The sequence below is a fragment of the Amphiura filiformis genome, chromosome 19, assembly GCF_039555335.1.
Source record: "Amphiura filiformis chromosome 19, Afil_fr2py, whole genome shotgun sequence".
Lineage (NCBI taxonomy): Eukaryota > Metazoa > Echinodermata > Ophiuroidea > Amphilepidida > Amphiuridae > Amphiura > Amphiura filiformis.
This window is the reverse complement of record NC_092646.1, coordinates 57,716,850-57,743,254: the sequence shown is the minus strand read 5'-3', so window position 1 is coordinate 57,743,254 and position 26,405 is coordinate 57,716,850. Positions and strand designations below refer to the sequence as shown.

Below are 26,405 nucleotides of genomic sequence, written 5' to 3'. Positions count from 1 at the left end.
TAACAGTGAATTAGTCATTGAAAATCCTGCATGCATGCAGCATTTTACCTTTACTGCTTCTGGAAACCCTGTATGCGTGCAGCATTCTAACTTTGTGATCTGAAACCCTGCATGCGTGCAGCAATATGCGTGCTGCATGCAAGATGCGTGCAATTTGCATGCAGTCCTACAGTCCGCACACAAGTGTAGTCTGCACGTAATTTGCGTACAGATTGGTAGTCTGCGCGCAGGTTCTGCAAGCAAATTGTGTGCGCGGTGGATATTTGTGTGCGGTGCCTGCATGCACACAGCTGGTTCGCACACATGAACACGCTACCAGCAGGCCTTGCTTGCATGCTGCACACATCTGCACATGTGCTGCACACTGCCGCACGCGTGCTGCATGCTGTCGCACACATTTGTCATTGCTTGCATTTTCGTAAGGGGATGCTCCATCTGAACCAATGCAATTCCTAGCCAGGTCAAGATCGTGCAGTGTTAGAGTGTGCTGCAATGTGTGACATAATATCTTCAGGCCGTCATCAGTAAGCCCGTTCAGTGACATATCCAACTTAATGAAAATAGATTGCGGCTTTCCTTGACAGACAACTGATTGGGCAATGTAGCATTTTGCATGTGTTAAAGTAGTAACTGAAGTTCGGCTGTCGTGAGGTAGATACAATAAAACTGCATTCACAATATTGATTACGGTGTTTGAGGATAAAACGTCAAGCAAAAGTGCAAATGACTGTGTACTTAATCTGCAGTTAGCTAGATTTATGTTAGCTGCATCATGCAACAGTTCCTTTTCTGGACTTTCTAGACGTGTTGAACATGGTGACGATGTCAGTGTGAAATTGTCAAGAGTGAAAACTGACAGTTTACTGAAAGATTTGCGAAGTTGCACAACTACGGTATCACGTAATGTACATTCTTGGTTATCGTGACCAGATATACTCAATTCATTCAAGAAACAATTAAGTACCGGTTGGAAATCAGGCAATTCCTTTTCGATACTGAGACAGGAAAGGAATACACGTGAAAGTGATGGCATTTTAGCAAGACATTCGAGAAGGTTTCGAAACGACACTTTGGCAACACCTATCTGTTTGGTGTCATTTATGACGTGTTTTGGTTCAGAATCACCTGTTAGATTAATATTTCTTAGATTGATCCGTGTGAGTGCTGGTATGCTTCGTAGAAAGCGAACTAACGGGTCAGTGCTGGTAAAGTAACAATCAGAGTTTAGTACGATAACCGACTTCAATTCCTCCGAAATATCAAACGATTCGTCTAAGTAGCTCGACCAACAGGGGCCAGTTGCATTGAGTACTGTACGCTCTTTATTTGTAAAGCAATGTGGAACGATAAAGCCTTCTGCCGATCTTACAAGCTGAGGTTTTACCGAGTTCTGCTCGATACCCTTGTTGTTTTGTAACGACTGAGTTTGGCAGTATACCCAGAATGAATTTGCATTTCCAGTAAAATTAATCTCGCCTTCAATTTGATCAACTGACACATTTTTGAGCTGCAAAGAAGCAAATGGAGGCAAAATACCGAGAAAAAACACAAATGCAGATTTTCTAAAGTGACAATGTGCTATGTGGATTTGAGTGATTGACTTGGAGACAGGGAAGACGTCGTTATACATCTCGGTGTTCCTAGACATATCAGGAAAGGCAACTACCACGTTGATCAGGGATAGAGTCACAAGGTTGTTCTGACAACAAAGCACTTTGTTCAATGACTTGTAACCTACAATACAACCCGCACATGTCAAATTGGTTATAGTCCTGTTGATACTAGGAAGGCTAGCTAAATGGCTGAATTGCTTTGTCCAGTTAGGCAATGTTGTTGTGCGTAACTTAGTAACACGTTCTGGCTGCCAATCATGTGTCGCTGCTAACCGAAACCAGTTGGAATTGTATGGATCAGTCTCTCTTTCTCTTTTGTCATGTTTGTGCTGGGTGATTTCCCCAAAACACGGCAGCTCTTCGTATCCTCCAAACTCCTCCTGCCCTGCATCGCGGTTCCTAGGTCGGATGGTTCTAGTACTTTTACCCGTACCAGGGGTAACTACACCGGGATTATTCATGTGCATTTCTCGAAACCGAAGTGGATTATAACCTGCTTCTATACCAAACGGACCAGAATTATCTACAGCTGCTTTAGTAATCCTGAATTGCATGTGATAGTAATATTCACTCTGGTTCTTTTCCTCCGAAGACATGTTTTGACTACACGTTATTGACAGTTTTATTGGCGAGGTGACCATTTCCAGTAAAGCAATTCCACTATGTTCACTGTCGGCGTTGTGAATGATCCTTAGATCACTGACAGAGGTTATATATCTTTTTGGTATGTTCGTTTGTTTCTTTAGTTTGATATTGTGGAGTGCAAGAATCAATGATTCTTTTTGATGCGACAGAAATGTACCTAACACATTCAAACTAACATCGCAGTGTGAAATGGCAAGCCTCTGCAGCTTCTTGCAGCCCACACCTTCTGGCTTTCTATCAGCAAAAACGAAATCACAATTCAAATGTTGCTTTGGGCTAAATGACATGATAGTCAAGTTTTGTAAGTTAATCAAACATTGTAACAAGTTGGTCTGTTTCTTAACGTCAACACCTTTGAGCTCTACAGCGCTTTCGAGAATAACGGTAGCTTCCTTTACATACAAAAGCCAAGAGTGATCACTTACAGTTTTCAGGAAGTATTCCAGAACGGGGACTATTTCACTATCTAAAGGCCAATTTTTGCACTTCATTTGAATCGAACGAACAAGTGGCTCACAACGTCTATGCAAATGAATCAAGTTCGTTCTTTGTTCTCCCACCAGACTTATGTCAGATTCAAAAAGTAATATGAGTGAGATTTTCCACGGATTGATGTTATCGGGTCCAGAACCGAGAAAGCAAATTCGAGAAGCACAATTTTGAACGAATTTATCATAATCTGTTTTTGATGCGTTGACAACATCTTCTAGAATCACTAAAGCTGTGTGATAATCTAGTCCACAACAAAACCTTAAAACATTTTCCATACCACCTGCCATTTCACGAATAAGCTTTTCTTTACCTGGTGTGTTCAACCTGACAAGGTAATGGGCAGCAAAGAACTCTTGAAAGGTTCGATGCAAGGAAAAGTTGATAAACTCTTCTGGTTTGAAACAGTCATCTATTACCGTGTATACTGAACATATACCTAACTTCAAGGCAAAGTTTTGTTCGAGGTTTTTAGTGTTATACCTTTGTTTTTGCCCACATAAATCTGCCAATGCAAGCTCACCTACAACTGACATAACGTCTTCTAAACAGGGATCTTTATTCGATGTACTGCCAGTTTTATTTTCATTACTATCATTGTCATTTTGTCCAACGTCACGTTCAGTGTGTGCTATCAAATACCTGACAACCTTCATATATAAGGATGCAACGCAAGAGGGTAGATTTTCTTTAAAGTTGTTCCAGAGAAAACACAGCATAGATAGAGTAAGGGGATTAGTTGTTAACCACGAAGACCAACTTGGATAAGCTTGAATCGCTGATTGAAATGACACAAGACTTTCCTTATTAATTACCTTTTCAACGAACTGATTCATTGCGTGATTCGAGAATCCACACGAATCTACGATTGTGTAATTTTGGTAGTTGGTGCAGAATACTTCCAATGCATTTGGCCTAGTTGTTATGATCACATGGCAACCCTGTAGCCATTTCCCGTGCAAAACACTTGACAAACCTTTCGATTTCCCTTCCCAATCTTTAGAAGCTTCGTTCAAACCATCCAGAAGGAAAACAATAGATTTGGCATTTGCTTTAATCAATTGTTCAAGCTTATCCCTTGGTTCGTCATGAAGTAATTGATCACTAATGATATCAACTACTTCTGAATGTGGTCTTATGTTATGCATATCTATAACAAATAACAAACTTACATCGTCATGCTTTCTACCCCATGCCCAATCGTATGCCAACCTATTATGCATAATGGTCGACTTTCCACTTCCTGCAGAACCGACTAGAATCACACGTTTTCTAACTGTGTTTGATTGTTTTAAAGATAATAGCTCATCGCAAGAATTCAGCTTTATTTGGTTACTACGGTTACCAAATGTTGACCCATGAACCAAATCTGGCTCTACAAATATATCATCTGTATTTCGTTCACCTTTAACAACAGAAGGTAGAAATCGTATTTTACCATACGCCTCTTTGTAATAAAATGACAGCTTTTCTCTAACATCTTCCATATAGGCTCTTTTCCCTGTAAAGAAATAAATGTAATAAAAAAGTATTTATAGGCTGGTGATTTCCATTAAATAAAGTACTCAGCTTTTATTGTGTTCAGAAATGACATGACGCGCTTAATATGTTTGTTTCTTCTCCAACAAGAGGGTATTAATTTTTAAGAATCTATCACCAACGCAAATCAAATAGGACCAAACAGTTAAATGACATGCTTAGTGGCTGCCTCCTTTACGTTTTTCTTTCTTCTCTTCAAGTACAAATTAATGCTCTCCATCATTTATTCATACGTGTTAACATCAAATAGAACTGCTACAAATACGATGTAGAACCATCTGTATCTATAATATGAGAGGCTATGGGATTATTATGTCTTGACTCTTTAACAGTGATTTACCTTGATTATCGTTTATCCAAGAGTGACCGTCTCCGACATCTGACTTTGGGGGAGCTAAAAACAAAGGTTATATTATAAAAAGAAGTTTAAGAGTAACCGATGATCAAGGGAAGTATGTCTTTACAACAATAAACTCTTTATTTTTCAATATATATAGCAAATCTAAATCAAAGAGACTGGTTTCTGAGGGGTTTATTCAAGTGACCTGAAGTCGAAACTTACATGTATGTAGGGTTCTATGCAATAGTTGAGCCCAAGGAACCGAGGAAAGGAAAAATAATTATTTTGGCATACCAAAAACTGGGGGCAAGCAGGCGGGAAAGCGAATTTTGGTACACATTTATTGTTCAAACATGTCAAAAGAGGTTTAGAAAAACAGTACGGAAACGCATATACATATATAATTTCATGCTCGCTACGTTTGCATTATATATCTACACCATTACGGTTTAAAAATTTGGGTTCCAAAATATTTGGTATGAGCAAGGGGGGGGGTTAGTAGGAGGGAGGCAAGCACACTGTTTGAGAACTATACACATCACCGGTAAGGTAGCAATAGTCAGCAGAACATCGGCAGGTCCGCACGAAGTGTACATTTAATTCAAGTGACCTGAAGTCGAAACTTACATGTATGTAGGGTTCTATGCAATTGTTGAGCCCAAGGAACCGAGGAAAGGAAAATAATTATTTTGGCATACCAAAAACTGGGGGCAAGCAGGCGGGAAAGCGAATTTTGGTACACATTTATTGTTCAAACATGTCAAAAGAGGTTTAGGAAAACAGTACGGAAACGCATATATATATATAATTTCATGCTCGCTACGTTTGCAATATCTACACCATTACGGTTTAAAAATTTCGGTTCCAAAATATTTGGTATGAGCAAGGGGGGGGTTAGTAGGAGGAGGCAAGCACACTGTTTGAGAACTATACACATCACCGGTAAGGTAGCAATAGTCAGCAGAACATCGGCAGGTCCGCACGAAGTGTACATTTAATAGTCGTGACGGACACGGGTCTGTAATGGCCGTGATATATGCATGACCGACAACGTCAAAACACTCCTAAAATTGGACGTGCAAGTATTTCGCATTAGATTTAAATCAACGAACCACAGGACCGTGGTTGGACTTCCAAGGTAAGGCGTAAATATCCAGGAATATTTTTGAGATTTTTTGAGCCGCAGAGGTGTAGCTATAATATACTTTCCTACCTTGGGTATTTTCCTGTGTGGCACTCTGTCGTTGGGTTCTCACATCCCCGTGTCCTGAAACATTTTTGAATGTTGTAAAAAGTGACTTTAATAAGAAAACAAAATAAAATATTTTCATATACTGCTCATTTGTAACATGACTTACATGACTTGTGAATACTTGAATATATTTTGATCTATTAAAGCCATATATATATTAGCATTTATATGGGGGCGGCACTACATCGAAACACCCTATGAGGTCAATCATATGACGTCATCAGTATAGGATATCCCGATTGTAGACAAGATATCATCACAGCATCACCATCTGCTGAAGACGCTAGTCGAACTACATGTAGTGAAAACGTTCCAGGTGAGCAAAAATAGTGTAGTGTTGAAGTTAAACTCTTCTATTAGATTCGCATTTCTTTGCCATAAAATGTTAGATTTTACTGTCAGATATATCCCCTTTTATTTTTAGAGCCGAACAAATAAGGCAAAGCAAAGATGTCGCCAATACGTATCGCTCCTACTGTCGTGTTATGGTACGATCCTTTGTTGTGTAGATCACCGTCCCGCACGCCGTGTACGTACTGTGTTATGAACATACACGTATGCGTTCGACAAATAATTCCATCGTAATAATAAACGACGGTTCCTGCGTTTTATTCAAAATCTCGGATTTTGACATCTCGGGTATGTTGGTTTAAATAAGGTACAATATATATATATTCAGGTATATTTATTAAAACACTCAAATAGCAGCCAAAATGGCTGAATTGCATGGTGAATTACAATAATTACAATCAAATTTATATAAAGAAATGCAAATAATAATAAAATACATAAAAAAACCCTTGAATTATTGCACAATACATACTCAATGAAAATTTTAAAAGGTACAATCAAAGAATTAATAAATAGCTGTAGCTCATACTCAACCGAACTCACCCCAACACCATATCTCAAACACACCTCTGCACACCCCCCCCCCCACACACACACCCACACCCTCCCATACCCATACACACCCACCAACATCCACTGATGCACACCCACACTTACCATTGCACAAAACACATCCTAATAGAATATCAATGTGACGGCATAATAAAAGATATGATAATATGACAGGAGAGGGAATTGCACTTAAGGGCTTGGACTACCAAATCACACCAGCCCCTCCCATCCATCCATTTGCACAAAAAATGATTCAAACCAAATCACTAGATGGACAGGAGAACACTAAGCATGATTCAGGAGTTCAGACATGTATGGAACTGGGCTTTCCTTGAATCTTTTGGTTTTCCACCTGTAACTCTTGACTTTAGGGGGCTTTCTTAGGGTCATTGAGGATGAATAGTCAGTGGCAGGGAACCATCTGGAGAATTTTTCAGATGCATGTGCTTTGGAGGCAAACTCCTTCCAAATCTGCAGTCTACGGGAGTGTAGAGGCTCAAGATCCAGAGTGGCAAGGGAGTCGGAGTAAGATTTATACTCCTTTCCAAGGAGCAGCTTACATATACGTTTCTGAATTCTCTCCAAACAGTCCTCCTGGCTCTGAGCGAGACCTCCATGCCATAAGGGGGCTGCATACTCTAACACTGGTCTCATATAACCTTTGTAGACAGAGAGTATTTCACCTGCGTTGAGACCTGCTTCTTTAAGTTTGCGTAACATGAACATTTTTCCTTTAGCTTTGGAATGCATATTGTCTACCTGGCCTTGCCATTTCAAATCATTTTGGATGATAACTCCCAGCAACTTGACTTTCTGGACTACTGCCAGGGAGTGCTCAGAGATGCGTAGATCAACATCCAGGGGATTGTTTTTACCAAAGTACACACTCATGGCTTGGCATTTACTTGGATTCAACTTAAGTTTGTTACTGACAGACCAATCATGGAGAGATTCTAAGCACTGCTGTACCTCAGTGACATCATCAATGGCTCTATTTTCACCTATTGTAAGGTCGTCAACATACTTCCAAACCTTCAATCTGTTGTCATCAAACTCAGTGAGCGCATCATTGATCATGCCTAAAAAGGCAATAGGGCCAATGATAGTGCCCTGAGGTACACCACCATGTACTTCAACCCAATCAGAGTAAGTGTTTTTGTACTTAACTCTTTGTTTCCTACCAGAAAGGAAGTCCACCACCCACTGCACAAGGGAAGGAGAAACACCAAGCTTGAGAAGCTTTGTGACTGTGATCTTATGGTCAATTAAATCGAAAGCCTTTGAAAAATCTGTTAGCACAAGTGTGCCAACATTTTTTGATTTCTCGGCCCCTGACATCAAGTGGTGGGTGGTAGACAATCCCTTCTGGTTTCCAAACTGTCTTTGGTCTACATGGGGCTGAATGGCATCCACAATCCATTTGCAAACTCTTCCTTCAGCGACTTTCGCAAGGCACGAAGTTAGAGAAATTGGACGCAACTTGTCGATTGAGAGCGGAGCTTGCTTGGGGATTGGGATGACATTGGCTTCCTTCCACTGGGTAGGAACAATACTTTGCTTAAGGGATGCATTGATTATATTTGCTACCGGGTAATCGTGTAAAAAACAGAATTTTGAAAAATATGGAGGGCGTCCTCCTCAGCAAATGTTATAATCAGGGTGGTTATAATATGACTTTAAGATTGGTCTTAACCCTGAATTATGGACATTTCCGGGTCAACTGCTAATTGTTGGTCTAAAGTATATAAACGTATACATATTTAGAATGGCAAAGACTTGATAAATTCACCAGTGAGGTCAAATGGGCGCCAAATATTTTAAAAACTAAATAAAAATATCTAAGAACCATTTTTTTTATTTTGACCAACTTTGAGAAATTTGCACCAAAAATGGTCAAAAAATTATTAATTTTCAAATAAAATCATAAAAACCCCGATTTTCGCCCAAATTTAAAATATTTTTGGTGAAGTTGGTCAAGTTTTTTAAAAATGTTGCTGCAGTGGTTTTATTTTTCATGTAAACGGTTTTAAAAACGTGTTCACGACCTTTATATAACCCGACATTTAAATGTTATTATAAAGTTTTGACAAAAACCAAAACAGATGTTTTAAAATATTTTTGTGTTTTGGAACATGGTTATATTGTCTTTTAAATGACTTCAATAATTTGCCCTAACCTGGTCCTATACGTAAAATGTTTCACAACGTAGGGAACCACTTAAAACAAAGGAAAAGCAAACAAACCTACCTTGTGTTTCCAGTTGCTCTCTTTGTATCGCTGGAAGACCCGAAATTGAACTGTGACCTTAATACAAGAAAAAAATTAAGAACACGTGTATCACTAATACAAAGGCAAATAATTTTGACCATGAAGCATACATATCATGAAGCAGGACACACACCTAACAGTGCAATCGAATACTGCCCTAGCCAGCTAAAATATAGTAAAATATTATGCCAAAACACGGATAATTGCGAAGTAGTTTGAAGTACTGGGTTCGAATCCTGTGCGACGTTTCGTGCACTTGGACAAGGTGCTTTGTCTCACTGTCCACGAAACCAACACTTTTATTAACGTCTCCACTTGAGGATAAACTCTCAATTGGAAAAGAAAAAGGTTGCAATAAAATCAGACCGTTTTTCACTGAAAGTTCTGTCGTAGCTCAGTGTCATCGGAATAAATATTGTGTTGGTGGCAAGATGACATTAATGGGGGCGAAAACTGTCAAACAAGGCTCACAAATCTCAACTATCGCAGCGGCCCGTATCCCACAGGAAGACAAGAAGTTATTGCAACGTACTTGATTGACTATTTCAACGAGAATGAATCAAGCAATTGAACATATACTTACCAGGTGGTAAAGCCCTCGTTTGATTAAACTGGTCTCCTTGTTCGATAGTTGGCGTTTGATTGAAATGGTCTCCTTGTATGATAGTTTGGCGATCACTGCTGTAAATATTCCCGTAAACATTAAGCGTTTGTGTATTGATTGCTGGTGTACCAGTGTTAGAGCTACGCAAAAATAAGCTCGAGTCTCTTGAAACTACTTCATCGTTAGTTGGTTGCAGTGACGAGTTGATCTCAAAATCTGCAAGAAAATATTGCATTTTTAATAGTTTAATATGTCTAATCTCCAAAAACGAGCAGATGCTGTGACATTTTATTTTATTAAAGCCTTAATGTACGATGCCGTAGCGAAAACACTGCAGCAAAAGTTACGCTGCTGTTATCGCAACAGCAAAACCCAATGTAAGACGTCCGACTATTATATTATACTAGGCGGTTACCCGTATTTCGCGGTTCTCGGCTGTCATAGTTATTGGCTTTTGCAGATCTCAAACCTGGGCTTCCTTGGCCAAAGTTACACCCACCGACCAAGTTTGAGCTCCATGAGCAATTTGAAATCTTTGTTTTTGACCTATGACCTCTCAACCGTAGGTCTGACAAAAAGGTCACAATGGAACTTTTGTTTGTTAGTCCAATTTCCACATACCCACCAAGTTTGAGTTCCAGCGGGGCAATTTGAAATTTTGACCTTTCTTGACCTATGACCTCTTAACTGTAGGTCGGACGAAAAGATCACCGTGGAAACTTTTGTTTGTTGGTCCAAGGTCCACCCACCCACCAAGTTTGAGCTTAATGGGAGCAATTTGAAATTGTTACCTTTCTTGACCTATGACCTCTTAACCGTAGGTATGACGAAAAGGTCACTGTGGAAACTTTTGCATGTTAGTCCAAGGTCCACCCACCCACCAAGTTTGAGCTCCATAGTGAGCAATTTGAATTTTTACCTTTCTTGACCTTTGACCTCTAACCGTTGGTCTGACGAAAAGGTCACCGTGGAAACTTTTGTTTGATAGTCCAAGGTCAACACAATGGCATGGCTAGATTTGCCATTTAAAGTATTTGAAATTAGACTTCAATTGAACTTGACCCCGTCCTTGACCTTTGACCTTAAAAAAATATAAACTCGTTCTTCCTCATGCCAAGCTGCACCCACCCACCAAGTTTGAGCCCCGTATGACCTACGGTGGCCTCACATTAGCAGTCACAGACAGACAGACAGACAGATCTACAGACAGAGAGACAGAGAATAGCGTATTATTATATAGATTCTGACTACGCTGCGTAGTGCGTTGTCAGTTATTCAAATAATAAATAAGAAGAATGAAGATGGTGCCATGCCAGATGGTTGTAGAACCATTATATCAGGACTCCTATCAGATGCTGCCCCTGCTAAATACAGGGTGCCCTGTGGATTGGGAATCTTAACTTAAAATGTCGGCAGTAAAATTAAAACCTTTGTAATTATTCAAAAACCATAACGTCTAAGTGCATTACAACGTTGGCGCATGCTGTTTACGAAAGTCCGGATCCGTTGCTGGTTTCAGCCAGATTTACTATTGACATCTTCTGACGAACAGACGTGACACGTCAGCAAGGGGCTCTCGGCTGATTTTTCACTTCTCCTGTCACCTGAAATTTTGTTTTCAATTTTCAAATTGCATTAGGCACACCTCCAATACGACGAGCAATTTCTTTCACTGGTACATTTTTATCCAGCAAACATATTGCTCGACCGCGAAGGAAATCGGGCAAACGTGGCATGATTAAGATGTGACTTTTCACATGTGATGAACTGGCGATGTATGGTCTTTTCTCAGTGCAGTACATATCCTGCCCAATTCAGCCATTTATCATTAAAAAAGAAAAGATTTAAACACCTGCTTTGCTTTTGAAAATGAAGAATACCAAAGATTGAGTTTTTCTTTAACAAACACATATGAATATTCCTATGGAGAGTTGACTCCTATGGACTCAGATGCAACTTTAAACACTGTTAAAAACGATCACTTCATAATAACCCATTGTGCCTGAACGCAATGACGTGCGACGCTATTTGGTCCGTATGTGTAAAACAAATAAAGCTACCCATACCTTTTTACACATTTGCATTTCGTCAAGTATTGTTCGAATTATTCTACAAAGTATGTAGGGGGATATTAGAAGTTGTGGACCCTATAGTTTATAATGGACAAAAAGAAATGAAGTTGCTGGATGGGTACGAATTAAGAAATTAACCAATCAATTAATCTCTCAAAGAATGTTTTTCACACCTTTCTGTTTGCGTTAACAATATGTGAAAATATATCTTCTAAAAATATTGTTCAAAGCAACAACAGGGCCAAGCGGTCACTTGAGTTTCATATGCGTGACCAGAAAAGCACGAAAAAGGGTTCTTTTCCAAGAATGAATCTCACGAATGTCATTTCGTGGCCAAAAAAACGCTGTTGATGCGCGACTAATGATTTTCAAAACATAGCCCTTTTGAGCAAAAACATCCTTATAAAGGACGTTAGCGCATTTTAACAACAAATAAGCAGGATTTTTATCTGAAAGGTAGCACCAATACAGGATTCAAAAAGAATACAGCCTTAAATGTTTTCTTTATTATTTATTATCAATATTTATAATATTTGAGTGATGGTCCTGGTACAAATCAGTCGAAGAAACACGCTTTGCGAATTAGCTGGATCACTAAATGACTCTTAAACGCATCAGAACTAGCGAAATGCGATTCGCGCGATTCATTCTCTGAAAAAAAGACCCGTTTTTCTGCTCACACATGAGTACACTGTTGTCCGGGGTTGTTGCTTGAGAAATGTATGAACTATAATATTTTTAATAGGTATGTTTTAACATATTTTAACCCAAAGAGAAAGGTGTGAAAAACATTCTTTGAGATTAATTGATCATGGTTGATTTTTTCAACTCGTACCCGGCAAGACGGAGAGTTTACTTCATTTCTTTCTTCATTCTAAACTACAATGCAACACGATATGTGTATTACCCCATTGGAACGTTCCAAAAATGGGTCTATTTGTACAATCCCGATTATCTCAGTAACGCTTTGATGTGATGCTTTATAGAAGAAACATATTTACTGCCGACATTTTAAGTTACGTCCCCTAATCTACAGGGCCTATTTTAATTGAGACACCCTGTATACTTATTATATGAAAATATTTGAAAGTAATTAATACATTAAACCGATTAATACCTTTCCCGATTGTTCCCAATGGCCGTTGTAATATACAACGCAGTTGGTCATGATTGCCATGTGATGAACTCTCGATGGCCGATTGCAACTCAGATGTCATCTCCACTGAACTAGATTGTATCTGTAAAGAGACGTTTGAGAATAATTAGTTAAAGTCATATTTTTTTAAACTAGTTTTTTGTTTGTTTTTTGTTTCAACTCCTATAGGGGAAGGCATTTTACAGGCCTTTTTGGCCTTCCAGCCTTCTCCTCCACAACGTGTCTTGTTAATTATTGTCATTAAGTTATTTTTATTGATTTTGATGTATTTGGATATTTTATTATTGTCTGATTTTGATGTATGTAATTATATATTTATTTGATATGGAAATAAAATAAATGATGAAATGATAAATGATGATAATATACAGGTTGTAACAAAAAATATACAATTTAGGAAATAGTAGCAAACAAATACTTATTGATTGTATTATCTTAATCGTCAAGGTAATTTCTTAACCTGCTACATAAGCGTTGTTCCAATAAAATCGGTGATCTACAAGCGAAGACATGGCCAACTGTGTAAGTAGTCCTAAAACAGCTTGAGCTACTTTCGTGTCTTTGTGTAGCAAAAGTGAATGAATATCGTTTGTACCTGAACCCAAGAAAGCCTCTATTGAAGCTTATTTCCATTGGGGTCCATTTGAACACCGGGACGGGTTGGGAACAGTCAAGGGTTAAAACCCTACTCTTTCGAAACTGACTGCGAGGTACATGTACAGGTATAGCTCTCTGTACACGGGGCCGACGGCTTAACGTCCCCTCCGAAGGACGGAGTACTTGCGTGATTCATTTACCCAATTCTAAATGAATCATGGGGAGAGCGGATGTCTGAATTTAATCTACAGATGTTGCCAACTTATTTCAGATTTTTTTCCCTTCCAAGTTAATATACGTTTGGAAATCGCAATATCTCTATTATTAATCATGCAATACCGTAAATAAAACAAAATGTGGCTTTTTTTTAGGAATAAGTTGAGTCCCACGCCTAGTAAAAGGGTAAAAATCCCAGCTACGACACTGGGGAAAACAAATATAACCAGATTAAAAAAGAAGCGTTAACAGAAGAGAAAATTTAAAAGACAGGGATATATGAAGGGATGAGAGGTGGGGATACGGATAAAGATCGAAAATGGGAAAATAACTATAAGTGACCTTCATACCTGTGTCAGTTTTGCATTCATCTCATCTACGTCTTGTTGAGACACGTGTTGCAGGTCTTGAAGACATCGAATAAATGCTTTCAAGTCTGCAAAGTAAAGCTTTGTGTGTAGGTCATCTATGTGAAGTCTTCCATCAGATGAGAGGCACATATCTGACAAGGTGTTCCACATTTCTGCAACCTGTTTTGTAAACAAGAATATCTGAAATTAAACCTCCACTTCTTGAAACAGATAAAGGGGAGTTAGTGTAACATTATGCAGGAAAGGATAATGACATGTACATAGAAATTTGTGCATGTAGATAGCTTACATTTGTTGGGGTAGGTTTAAAAGCCGGCAACATAATTACATTTTTATCCCCTTGTCACACCACCAATTTACTTTGCCAAACACTTCCCAGAAATCGGCCCGAGTACAGCGGGGTAGCGTGAATCATCCTATTGGGAGGGGGGTACTGACCATGATTAGGGACACATGGCTTGACGGGGTGGGAACACGGGCCGTTTTTCGGCAATTTTCCTATGGGATTTTCTAAGTTTTCAAATCAAAGGGGGCGATCACGTCCCTACATTATTTGAGAATTGATGCTCAACATGTACATACAGTTTTGTTGGTGGCAGGTATACAGCGCATAATTTCTATAATTTGCGCGACCATAGTGACGGGACAATCTGCGCCCAAAGAGTTTTGATCACAGTTTCTCCATAGAAAACTGTTGAGCAGCGAAAGTGTTAGTGTTTCAGATAGGAGGCGTGGCTTAGGGATGTCGGATTGCTTTCTTGATTTCAATTTGCACGGTTTATTTCAAATTTATATTATTTGGTTGAAAAAAAAACCACCCAAATTTGAATGTTGACAAAGTTTTGTGTGATCTGTTTTCGTCAAATTGTTGATTGCCTTATGCTCTTTAACCCAGTCTTAAGCCATGTAAACAAAGAATAGGTTTTATAATTACATGTTTTATAACTCTGAATGAGTCTCGATTCCGGGTCCTGATATTGTAGGCATGGTATTCTCCAAAGTGAAGCATCAGTTGCAGAATTCTGGCTATGTCATAGTCTTGCAATTGCCTTGATCTTTGCCCAGACGGTAAGGGAGATACAAAGGCGTTACCGACTTCCATGTGATCGTCATATATACGTGTGAGATTGACATTGTCCCATTCAATATCTGTGCGCTGATTACCCTCTGGGGTGTATAGAGCATTTTGTAATGCTTTAGTCCAGGTTTTACAATTATGACAAGCATACTTTTCTTTTGAAACAAGAGCTTTCAATTTCGAGATATGTTTCGGTTTTTCCATGCAAGGGCATACATTTGGTTGGGAACAACGTTTTAGACCAGTTCTATGAATTTGGTTGTTATGCCATATCGTAATGCAATTGTCTACACTTGGAAGGGTTTTCCACGTGATATGTTGTACAGCTTGCAAGACTTTGACAAAGTTGTCTGGTGATGTCTGTGGTGCAGCAGTGGCCATCTTTATGAACGATGTGGTTCGTCAGGTGTATCTTCAAATGGCGTCTGAAAGAACAAGATATGGTATAATTCATTACTAAAAGTTGATATGTCGAATGAGAGTAACATTGTGCAAAGAAACATTTTAAAACGGTATATTTATACCAATACATGTACAATGTACTTCCTGCACAAATGGGGGCACGGTGGCGCAGCGGTACGGGATCTACCTGGCAATCGGAGGGTTGCGAGTTCGAGCCCCGGCGGTGCCATCGTGTTGTGCACTTGGGCAAGGCACTTTACCTCACTTGCCTCTCTCTACCCAGGGGTTAAATGGGGAGCTGTTAGGGATATTGTCCATTGAGCGCCGCCCAAAGGTATGAGGATGCCTTGGGCATTGTATGGCAGCTGACATATTCTAACGACGGCGGAATAAATGTAAAGCGCTTTGATACATGTGAAAGGCGCTATATAAATGTTAACATTTATTTTAATCAATTTCATATACCAACACCCACTGCATGTATTTGATCTGTAAGATTCTTTCTACTCTTTCATCCAGAACTCGCATTTCACAATAGATGATTGTCTGACAGGGAAAATATTAGGGACTTTTTTCGTTATTAAATATAGCTCAAGTTATGGTCCATTGGCGAATTATAATAATTGCTAGTATCGCCTGTTGAACTTGAACAACTTCAAACGATAGGTATAATGTAAAACTCTCGGGAAAAGAGACGGAAAATAACGACAGACGAAAAACTTTTATTAAAGTATTTTAGTTATAGTAATCTCGCCCTTTCAATTAATTAAGCTCCCACCTTACGTTAGGTCCGCCAAGCGAGTATTGGGGGGGGGGGGGCATTGGGAGCGGCCAAAACGAAGGGGCGGCGGAAGTAGAAGGGGTGGCAAAAATAATTAGTAAAGAAAAAAGGGCGGCAAAAATGTGAAAAAGTATGAAAAAATGGTACTATACATCAAAATGTGTTGCTTTTAGGGTGCTAACGCCTATAAATCCTTATAAATATAATAACTACAGGGTAGTCCGATGTATACACCATTCACAAAATATCCAATTTTCTGAATCTACGTTCAGAGGAGTCTCTACATATCAAGGTGGTCATCATGCTCATGTATGCTTACAAAATGCACTAAATACTCCAAACCAGTATTTCCCCTCTTTGAAAAAATTATTTTGCTGTTTTCCTACCCTAAGAAAGTATAATGATCTTCACATGATATTTTTTAATATTTATAATAATACTAAAATTTGAATTGTGCATGCCCTGAAAATATGATAAGGATAATTCACTGAGCAGAGTGCATTAGTCAAGATAATCGCACGAGACCGTAGGGTTATTGCATTTAGCTCGAGAGCCGTTAGGCTCAAGAGCTAAATGCAATAACTCTGCGGTCAAGTGCGATTATCTTGACGAATGCACTTCTGCGAAGTAATTATCCTCATACACTTCAAGGGCATCACTTATAATAAAAGAAACACATTAAAATATGATTAATATTAATTTTTTTAGTCTAAAAAATATTAAAACATGTATTAAAAACACTGGTCAATGACCTGTCTCCACTATCTGTTTATTTTCTCGTCATAGTCAGTTTGATGGCTGCTTATATAACTGTTAATAATGGTGTTACATTGAGCGTGTTTAGAGTGGCTGTATACGGAAAGATTATCCTTATCATTGCAATTGATTTCGCAGTACTTTTACGCTTATATATACGCTAAATAATAGCTAAGCTGGTTAACTATAAACACGCTCATTGCGTACCCAAGAATCTACTCCCCTAAAACAAATTGATCAATTGCTGATTGATACCGTAATAATAACAATGATTTTACAAGTGCGATTGGAAATACATTGACTCATCTTTATGTCAAATTTCTATAGAATTACGATCCAGGTGTTTAGTTCAAATCATCTTCTAGATGATACATGGAGTAATACAATTACCTTTTGAATTATAAAGACACGTAATTTAAATATCAAAGCAGTGGTAATTTGGCAGAATGCGCTCCTCACTGGCTCCTCATTCAACTACTTGTGCCCCGAGAGGAAACATCTTCAACACAAACCTTTGCATGTTTACACTATGGAAGTTACCAATGATTTAGGCCTATCACTGTCTTCGATGTACAAAGTAAATTATAGTACCAATTGTTTCCGACATATCTGGACATATATGATATGACTAGATAATATCAGCGAGCATGGTGGTTGAGGAAGGAAATACAACAAGAAGGAAAACAGAAGTAACGAACAATGTCCCGTGATCAAGATCGCTCGACGAAAAGGTAAGAATCACGTTATTAAAGTTTTTAAAAACATTAGGCCTAGCAATTCATTAAAGCCATGCCGTGATACTGAAAACGGACGAATTTCATGGAATCGGAGGTAGAAAACGGAAAACAGAGTTTCATAAATAAAATTGAAATAATTGACAAAAGTGAATAAAATATTAAGAAAAATATCAAAAAATGTGTCTGTTGTTGTTTTCAATCAAACAAACGTGTAAAAAGTGCGTATAACTTCTTAAAACGACAAAACATGGTAAAACGGACAAAACACGATAAGTCATAAGAAAACGGCAAAAACGTGGAAAGTGACATAGACAAACCGGAATTTCGAAAGTAGAACACATCAAACTTCAAGGTTTATATTCAATACATGCATGTATTTCGGCTGATCACACAACAAAATTTAGGATTTAAAGATGTAGGCTTATACGTGTAATATAAACTGGGATATTAATATCAGCAAAAAGCTCTGTTTTTTCTCATTACTATGATTACCCGGGTAGGCCTATTAACATATAACGGTCTCGACGTGTTTCGTTTCATAAGTAGGCCTATAATGTCCAAAAGAATTGATCAAAAGTGGTAACCACCAGTGCCGTACTATTACGCTGACTTTCGTATTCGGCGAGGAGGACGATTTCGACCTCCTGGTTTGTTTACAAACAGAGAGGTAGACAAAAAACCGTTCCGCTTGTCCAAACACTCAAGTATCAGAAGGATGGTCCACAATAGCGTGATTCACGTAACCTGAATAGGGATTAAAAAGCTGTCACGTAGAACCATGTGCTTCTATTGTCCAATTTGCCATCAAGATTTCATATGGAAACAGTTCAGACCCAGTACACGATCATGTCAGAAATTAATATTTTGTTCTGGGTCTGATTATTCGGACTAGTAACCACCACCACCACCACCTAAAGTAATATCCTCCAATTGGGTAAAACTAAAGCAATACACCTCAAAAATGGGAACAGAGTAATTTAATTGTAAGCCTAAAAGTAAGAGAAAAGAAAAGTAAAAAAAACGAAAGTAAACGGAATAATGACACAATCTTACCACCCAAATTCGAACAAATATTGTATCAATAATTATGATACTAAGACACAATTAACTTTTTACAAAGACACCCAATTTTAATTGGTCAGTTGAAAACGTGATCAAAGACATGACAGAACAGTCTTGTTATAGGCCTATCGTTGGACCTAGGGCTTCTAAAATACAACTTCTTTCTCGCTGTTGTGTCGATGAATCTCTTTTAACTGTTTGGACTAAAATTCGGTGAAATTGAACAACACATAATTTAATAGAATTGACGCTAACAAAAAGTGTTGAAATGTGAAAGCATGTTAGCTCATAAGATGTAGACACAATTTTCTTTCATGACATTTTAAACATGTTTAAAGAATAATAACACTCCAAGATTAATAACATCAGTTTGAAAAAGGCTTATCGACCGCAAGCCGAAAGGTCATGTAAGTGATCAATTTTTGTTGCGAGAAATAGTCAAAAATTCATCAATAAAACATTTAACATGCATGTCAAACAAATTGAGCGTAGAAAGCAAGGTCCAAATAATTTAAAGTATAGGCTTATAAAATGAAGTCTAAATAAGCATTAATTTCCAAAGTGAGGGTATACACACATCTTGCATTTAAGGGATCTGGAATGAGCGTTTTGAGCGTTTCGACACTATTTTTTTGGGACATGAGAGCACATCAGACATATCGAATTGCATTCTGAATACGAAGAATGTCTTTCTGATATCAATAATTTTCATTTTTTGAAATTCACGATATGGTACAAATTTTATGACAAATTATTAAAATTTTATATTTTTCACATTTTTGATATAACAGTCCTCGAAGTAAATTATGAAAATCTAATGATATATTCTAGTGTATGTAGCTGGGAGGAAAAGGCGACGATCAATTGAAAATTTTGACCTTTCATATCGAAGATATGGATTTTTTCCCCCAAAAGACCATTTTTTTTTGCTGTTTTGGGAAAAAATCCATATCTTCAATACGAAAGGTCAACATTTTTAATTGATCGTCGGCTTTTCATCCCACCTACATACACTTTAAGTATAAATCATCAGATTTATAAAGTTTACTTCGAGTACTGTTAAATATCAAAAATATCAATTTTTAATCATTTGCCATAAAATGTGCATTACATTGCGAATTTCAAAAAATCTAAATTATTTGATATCAGAAGGACATTCTTCGTATTCAGAATGCAATTCGATAGGCCTATGTGCTCTAATGTCACACAATAAATACTGTCCAAAGGTTCATACCCCACCCCTTAAGTACAACTTACAATAATATCTGAAGGTTATTGACCTCATAATTCGATAATATGTATGTTTACTTCGAGTGATGTATTCATCTGTTGTTGGCAATTGATTTTCTTCAAGTAGTTTAATCTATTGTTTATTATCTATTGTTGTTCTGTGTATTGTATTTTACTTATCAATCTCTTGGTGTTTCTAGAGGTTTGCTTGAGGTTATAAAAGGTCAGCGTGCACGTATTATCTAGATTCTTTTGTTTAGCGTGCACGTTATCTAGATTCTTTTGTTTAGCGTGCAGGTTTATATAATTTGTGCACGCTGACTTCAGATAACCTCGCTGAAGAGTGATTCGTAAAATATAATGCACTGGACAACAATGGATAATAAACAATAGAGTGATGCACTAGAAGTGTATATGCTGATAACAAACTACAATGTATACTTTTTTCCTCTTTATATTTTTTTAGTTAAAATATACACATTCCTTTGGAAAACTATACATTTTTCGTTTTTTATGCCCTAAACAAGTACATTGCCTAACGCTGATAAACTAGCAACAATCATATGACATTATTCCACCATCATTGTCAAATCGGGATTTAATATAACATAAAAACATGGAAAATATGTTCCTATTTTCCAGCAGGGAACCAAAGGATGGATCCAAAAGGATACAACAGTGTCACACTAGCAATGGATAAGATTAAAATCAGGGAAATATGACACAACATCCAATACGGGAATAACACAAAATGTATGACAAAGATAAAAATAAAACCCAACGTTTCGAAAAGACAACCCTTCCCCTTTTCAAGGAATAAACTTAGAGACCAGCTCTCAATGTACAAATAGTAGAGACTAGCTCTTATCAGCTCTGTATAGTCTCTACAAGTTGTACATTGAGACCTGGTCTCTAAGTTTATTCCTTGAAAAAGAAAAGATTTGTCTTTTCAAAACGTCGGATTTTTAACTTTGTTATACCTTTTAATGTTACCCCCCACCCACCTTGGTCTTTGATAGCAGGCTAGTGTTTGGGCTATTTTGTGCTGTTGCAAATTCTTTCTGATGCTAGATAAAGCAGTGGGTCTAAATTATAATAGTCAATAATTATTGACAATAATAAATTATGATCCATGTAGCATTTCAAAGTTATTTTTTCACTCTAACTTTCAAAGTAGTTTATCGCCATAAATCAACTCAAATCCTCTGAATGTCCCTTTAATGTAAACAATTGTTTGATAGGAAAGTTTCGGGAATTCCCCTCCGGTACGGGTCAATTGAACACAATAAAACCATGTCAACTGGAAGTGATGCCCGCCCAATCAACTGTAGCAGAATTCTGGATATGGTTTTGTTCGAATGGCGCAAAGATGCAAATTATGCCAGATTTTAACATTTTTTTGGTACACGGGGGGTGGATTTAACAAAATGGCGCGCCTAGAGTAGGATATTACTACTCCCTATTCCAGAAAAATACAGAAATAATTTTTTGGATTAAAAAAATATTATCCTGTTTTGCCAAATGAAACTTAGCTAAATCCTAATCCTTTAGTTAGAAAAGTCAAATTCTAAAATTTGGTCTATTTTTGGAAATAAGGGCCCAAAACATGTGTTTTTAGGGCGTTTTTCGTATGCTGTGACAATCAAACCCAAAGACTTGTATTAAGACTAATTTCAGTTTAGGCAGTGTAATTTTTGGAAAAGACATGTTTTATTCTTATAACCAATCATTTAATTATAGTAACACAAAAAAGTGAAAATTAGAGCTAAATTTCGGCATATACTCAAGATTTTGAATGCTTGGACTTGTTCCAATTAGTCTTTGAATTTTGTGACTCGATTGTCAGAAAATATGCCAAAAATGCATGTTTTTGGCTCTTTTTTCAAGAGATTGGTAAAATAGTGAACTTTTACTTTTATCTTCAGTTAGGACTAAATGAATGATTAGGATTGAGCTATGTTTCATTTGGCAAAACTTGATAATATTTATTTAATCCCAAATTTTTTTTCTGGAATGGGGAGTAGGGCATGTTGAATGAATATTAGAACATAAGGGGACAGATTTAAAAATTAAAGAACACAAATTATGTAAAATAAAAGTCACTGAAACGAGTTCTTTTCGGCTGGTATGATTTTTATAATCTTTTCGTGGATATCATATCTACTGAAAAATCTCATAAAATAGGGAATGCTAGGATCACAAAATACTCCTTTGTGTTCGTGTCTAATATTTCTTGACCGATTTCAACGAATGAAGTCTTAAATCCAAGCTAAAAATGCAGCTATTGGCCATGTTGGCTGGTGGTTCTAATTTTGACATATTTGTCTTTGTGTAGGATATACAGGGGTTAAAATAACTCATGATGCAGTCATGTCTACAGTAGAATTCACCTCGACCTTTGCAGGACTTAAACCCCATTAAAAGCTATTAAACCAAGATAACACTCATTGAAACAGCTCAACTGATTAAATCGGATCTTCTCTGGCTGTGCACATGTGTCTGTTTTATATGTGCGATATAGCAATGAACTGCTATAATACAGCTTCAGTTGGGTAACCGATTATAAAGGAAACGCAAGAAAACAATGGTAGTGGACCTTTGTTCACGAAATGAGACAATGGCCTGCTTTTTGTTAACCAGCATTCTTGAAAATGAGCAACATAATGATTGTTGACTTAACACGGTTTGGAAATAATTTCTTCATATTTTTGGTGTTATCTGTCGTTTACATATCCTTCCTAAAACACAAAAGTGCGACCCTTTGTCAATCACCTACAGTACCCAATTTCGGCATACTATATAAGAAACTCATCATGATGATTGCCAGAGAATAGTTTAAATGTAGCTTGTACCGTTTTTTTGTGGCATCCTTCAGAAGTGAGCAGTCCTATACCAATATTTTCGGTCAAATCTTCATTCAATTAACACGGGGAGTTGGCTAGCTATGCCTTGCCCTCACTCATATTTTACAAAAGTGCGACTATTTCTGAACATCTAACCTAGCTGTAATTTTAGGTCAGGTTAGAGAAATATATTTGCTAGAAGTTTGGAGAATAAGTTAAATATTGGCTGGTTATTTTTCACACAGTGATGTTAACTAGGCAAGTGCCCATTCTTCCAACATACATCATTTGTAGAGGTCACGCGTCAATGGTGAGAGCACTGTGTATTGTGTATAGGAAAACGGACAGTAACTGCAGTATGTGGTACCTTAATTCATTTACTGTCTGTATGCTTTGAAAATCGCAACGAAGGAAAACCCTCGGTAATACGAAGACGAGTCTGATTAGTTTAGACTGTCCTGATACCCTAGCCTATCATATCCGGCCATTGCTGTCGTCAGAGTAAGGGTCTGTGACAGTCAACTTTGGCCTGCAGGCAGTGGCGTAGCGTCATCAGGGCCGGATTTACCATAGGGCCAGATGGGCCCGGGCCCAGGGCCCCAAATTTGTGGGGCCCCCAAAATTGCCTTGTGCAGTGTGCATCTTCCATTTAAGCCGAAAAAACACCATGTTTTGGACAAAATAGAGTACACAAATTACAAAATTGTTCGCGCTTCACGCGCTCTGACCTCTTTTTAAAGCTTCAATTTGAGCTAAAATAGTCTAAGATTGATTTTTTTTCGCGCGCTTCACGCGCAAATGTCTTAGTAAAATCTAAAACTTTACCGCTTGAGTACACATGCCTTACTCACAGTGCGTTTGGGGGCCTCCAAATTTTGGCCTGACCCAGGGCCCCCCCAAAAGGTAAATCCCAGGTGGTGGCCGCATTGCATTCCCTAAATTCAGTAAATTTTCATCGTCAACCGTGTAATTGAATGGGATTATTTTGAAATTTTAAAACGCTTGAAATATCACAAACAAATAGGCCTATGTTGATAAATAATATAAATACAAGCTAAAACCGTTGGGGTCGATAATGAACCCCACAAAACGAACCGACTATATTGGAAAATGCCATACGGCTGGGCAGTTTCACAAGTTGCCGGCTCGATCATGTCATCCGCCGCCTGGTAAATCCGGCCCTGAGCGTCATAGTGGCACGGGGGTAGGGGGGCACGTGCCCCCAATCGATCTAAAATTTGAGAAAATCCCAAGGAAAATTTCCGAAAAACGGCTTGTGCCCCCCCAATCTTGAACAGCAGTTTGTAGAGAGGGTTTGAATATCGCGATAATGATGTGAGAAATCTATAGATCAAGACTAGGTGTGTCATCTTGTGGTGGCTCACAGAATGTGTTTCTATGAAGGGTAAGCAGGTGCATGAGTTCGCAGCAATCTTCTTTTGGAACAAGTATCTTGCTACTCTGTCATTGTAAGACGGGGTTAATTTAATTCCCTACAACTATGGACAATGGACGCACCAAACTTAATTTCTCTCTAATACTCTTACAAATTTAAACCATACATGTACCCAACAAACACAATACGTTTTTAAATGTTGCCAAAATGTTATTTGTAAAATAATTGTTGCAAACATTCTTGGCAACTATTTTGTCAACACTTAAATAGCATTAAGTTAGAATATTTTGCAGTACGTTTTCAAAAAAATATGAAGACGTTTCAGCTGACGTTTTCTGCCATTTTATACCCTTTATATAATCGACACTAAAACGTTTTCTAGCAACCTTTTCTAACATTTTGCAAACAATGTCAAAAATGTTTCGTGTTTGCTAGGTAGTTGTCACTGAACAGGTATTTGGGAAATCTATGTTTAAAGAAATGTTAGAAAGTAACTTACCGTAAGTCCAGAAGTCAAATCAGAGAAAGTGACAATAGAACAGTAAGCTTCAAGTCCTTAAAGGTTATCCAAAATCAAAGTCATAAAGGAAACAGAATACATTTAACAAAATCATGACGATTGTCTTCAAAAGGCAGGAAGGCTTCAATACGTTGCGGCTGCCACACCTTATGTGCTAACCGAAAAAGAGCGATAGACTAAAAGGCCCAGGTCCCGGGCCCAGGTTTACTGTAAAGTTAAGTTATACAGCTGAGACACGCTTGGTTAAGTGTTGCTTGCATAGCATTGTCAAATGCACAGCGAACAATGATTTTCAGTTATGCAAATAATTTTAGAGAATGCTTGGTGAAACTGAATGGTCTTTGGGCGTGAAAACTGTGTATTTGGCAAGAGTGCCTTTATGGGTCACCAACTTTATGCTTTTCCTCTGGAAAATATCTCATTTTGTAATTCAATGCATTTGGCAAGACTGCCTTTTATGGGTCATTAATTTCACGTTTTTCTTACACTAATTGATTGTGTATATACACAGACCCTAAAAAATATGCCCATTTTGCAGTTCAATCCGGGAGTTCAATACTTCCATGATTTGTTACATTCTCATGTTCAAGTTATACTAAGCTGTCAAGTTCAAACCTGAACTTATAATATCCTACTTGAGCAGTTCACGAGAAGAATAATTTTAATTTTCTTAACCTCTTTTTTCAGGGGAGAAAAGACCAGTTCACAAGACGGCATTGGCACAAACTTTGAAAATCAAATCAAACTTAATGCAACGTTAGTTGTCTATTCAATAAGGTTATGACGTCATCAAGGTCACCTGGGAATTTTGAGAATCTTTTTATAGCACTAGGATCCACAACATGCTCATCTATCAGGGCAGCGTTCTTTAACCCCAATACATTTGTACATTCTTTGACAGAATGACCTTTGACAATTTGGGTACAACAACTCATACTCTGTAACATGAGGTCAAATGTTGCATTCTGATTTGTCGATTGAGGTTACTGAACTATACTATTGGGATGAGGCTAATCTAAAGGTGATACGATAGTATAAATTTTAAACGAAATCACCGGTCAAGTGGAATATAATGCTTAATTTGACTTGACTTACCATGCTTACGTTGACTTAAAGCTTTCCTCCCATGACACAGGTAGGTCCTGGAGATAGCTGCCTAGCCACTATGCTTCGCCACTCAGCTCTGTTATTAACCATCCGACCGGCTTCTACTACGGATTGGATTCCCACTGCACTGCAATTTGCTTTGATGTTTTCCATTCAGTGCATCGGGGCATTCCTTTAGGTCGTTTAAAGGCATACTTTTCACATGGCCATAGTAGGACAGCTGCTTGCACGGATCTTGTTCATTACAGTGCACTGGTAATCAAGGGTCTCTCTGATTGTGGTGTTTCTAATCCTGTCTCTTCTAGTAACACCCAGGATTTTTCTGAGACAAGCCATATCAAATACCAGAAGTCGCTGCCCATCACGTTTTTTGATTGTCCAAGCCTTAGAGGCATAGGTTGCTATAGAAAGCACACCCCTGGCAGAAA

The 26,405-nt window shown here is 37.9% G+C and overlaps 1 protein-coding gene across 1 annotated transcript in view; it reads right to left on the bottom strand.

Annotated features, from left to right (window-relative positions):
• LOC140141650 (uncharacterized) overlaps positions 1–25,084 on the bottom strand; it is a 31,166-nt gene extending 6,082 nt beyond the window's left edge. The window contains exons 1-9 of the mRNA XM_072163561.1: positions 24,850–25,084; positions 15,000–15,568; positions 14,045–14,224; positions 12,843–12,963; positions 9,633–9,869; positions 9,029–9,085; positions 5,840–5,893; positions 4,627–4,680; positions 397–4,248 (exon numbers count right to left, since the gene is read on the bottom strand). Coding sequence (XP_072019662.1) covers positions 397–4,248; positions 4,627–4,680; positions 5,840–5,893; positions 9,029–9,085; positions 9,633–9,869; positions 12,843–12,963; positions 14,045–14,224; positions 15,000–15,524 — 5,080 coding nt within the window. The 5' untranslated portion in view covers positions 15,525–15,568; positions 24,850–25,084. The remainder of the gene's footprint in view (positions 1–396; positions 4,249–4,626; positions 4,681–5,839; positions 5,894–9,028; positions 9,086–9,632; positions 9,870–12,842; positions 12,964–14,044; positions 14,225–14,999; positions 15,569–24,849) is intronic.
• Positions 25,085–26,405: the final 1,321 nt, after the last annotated feature.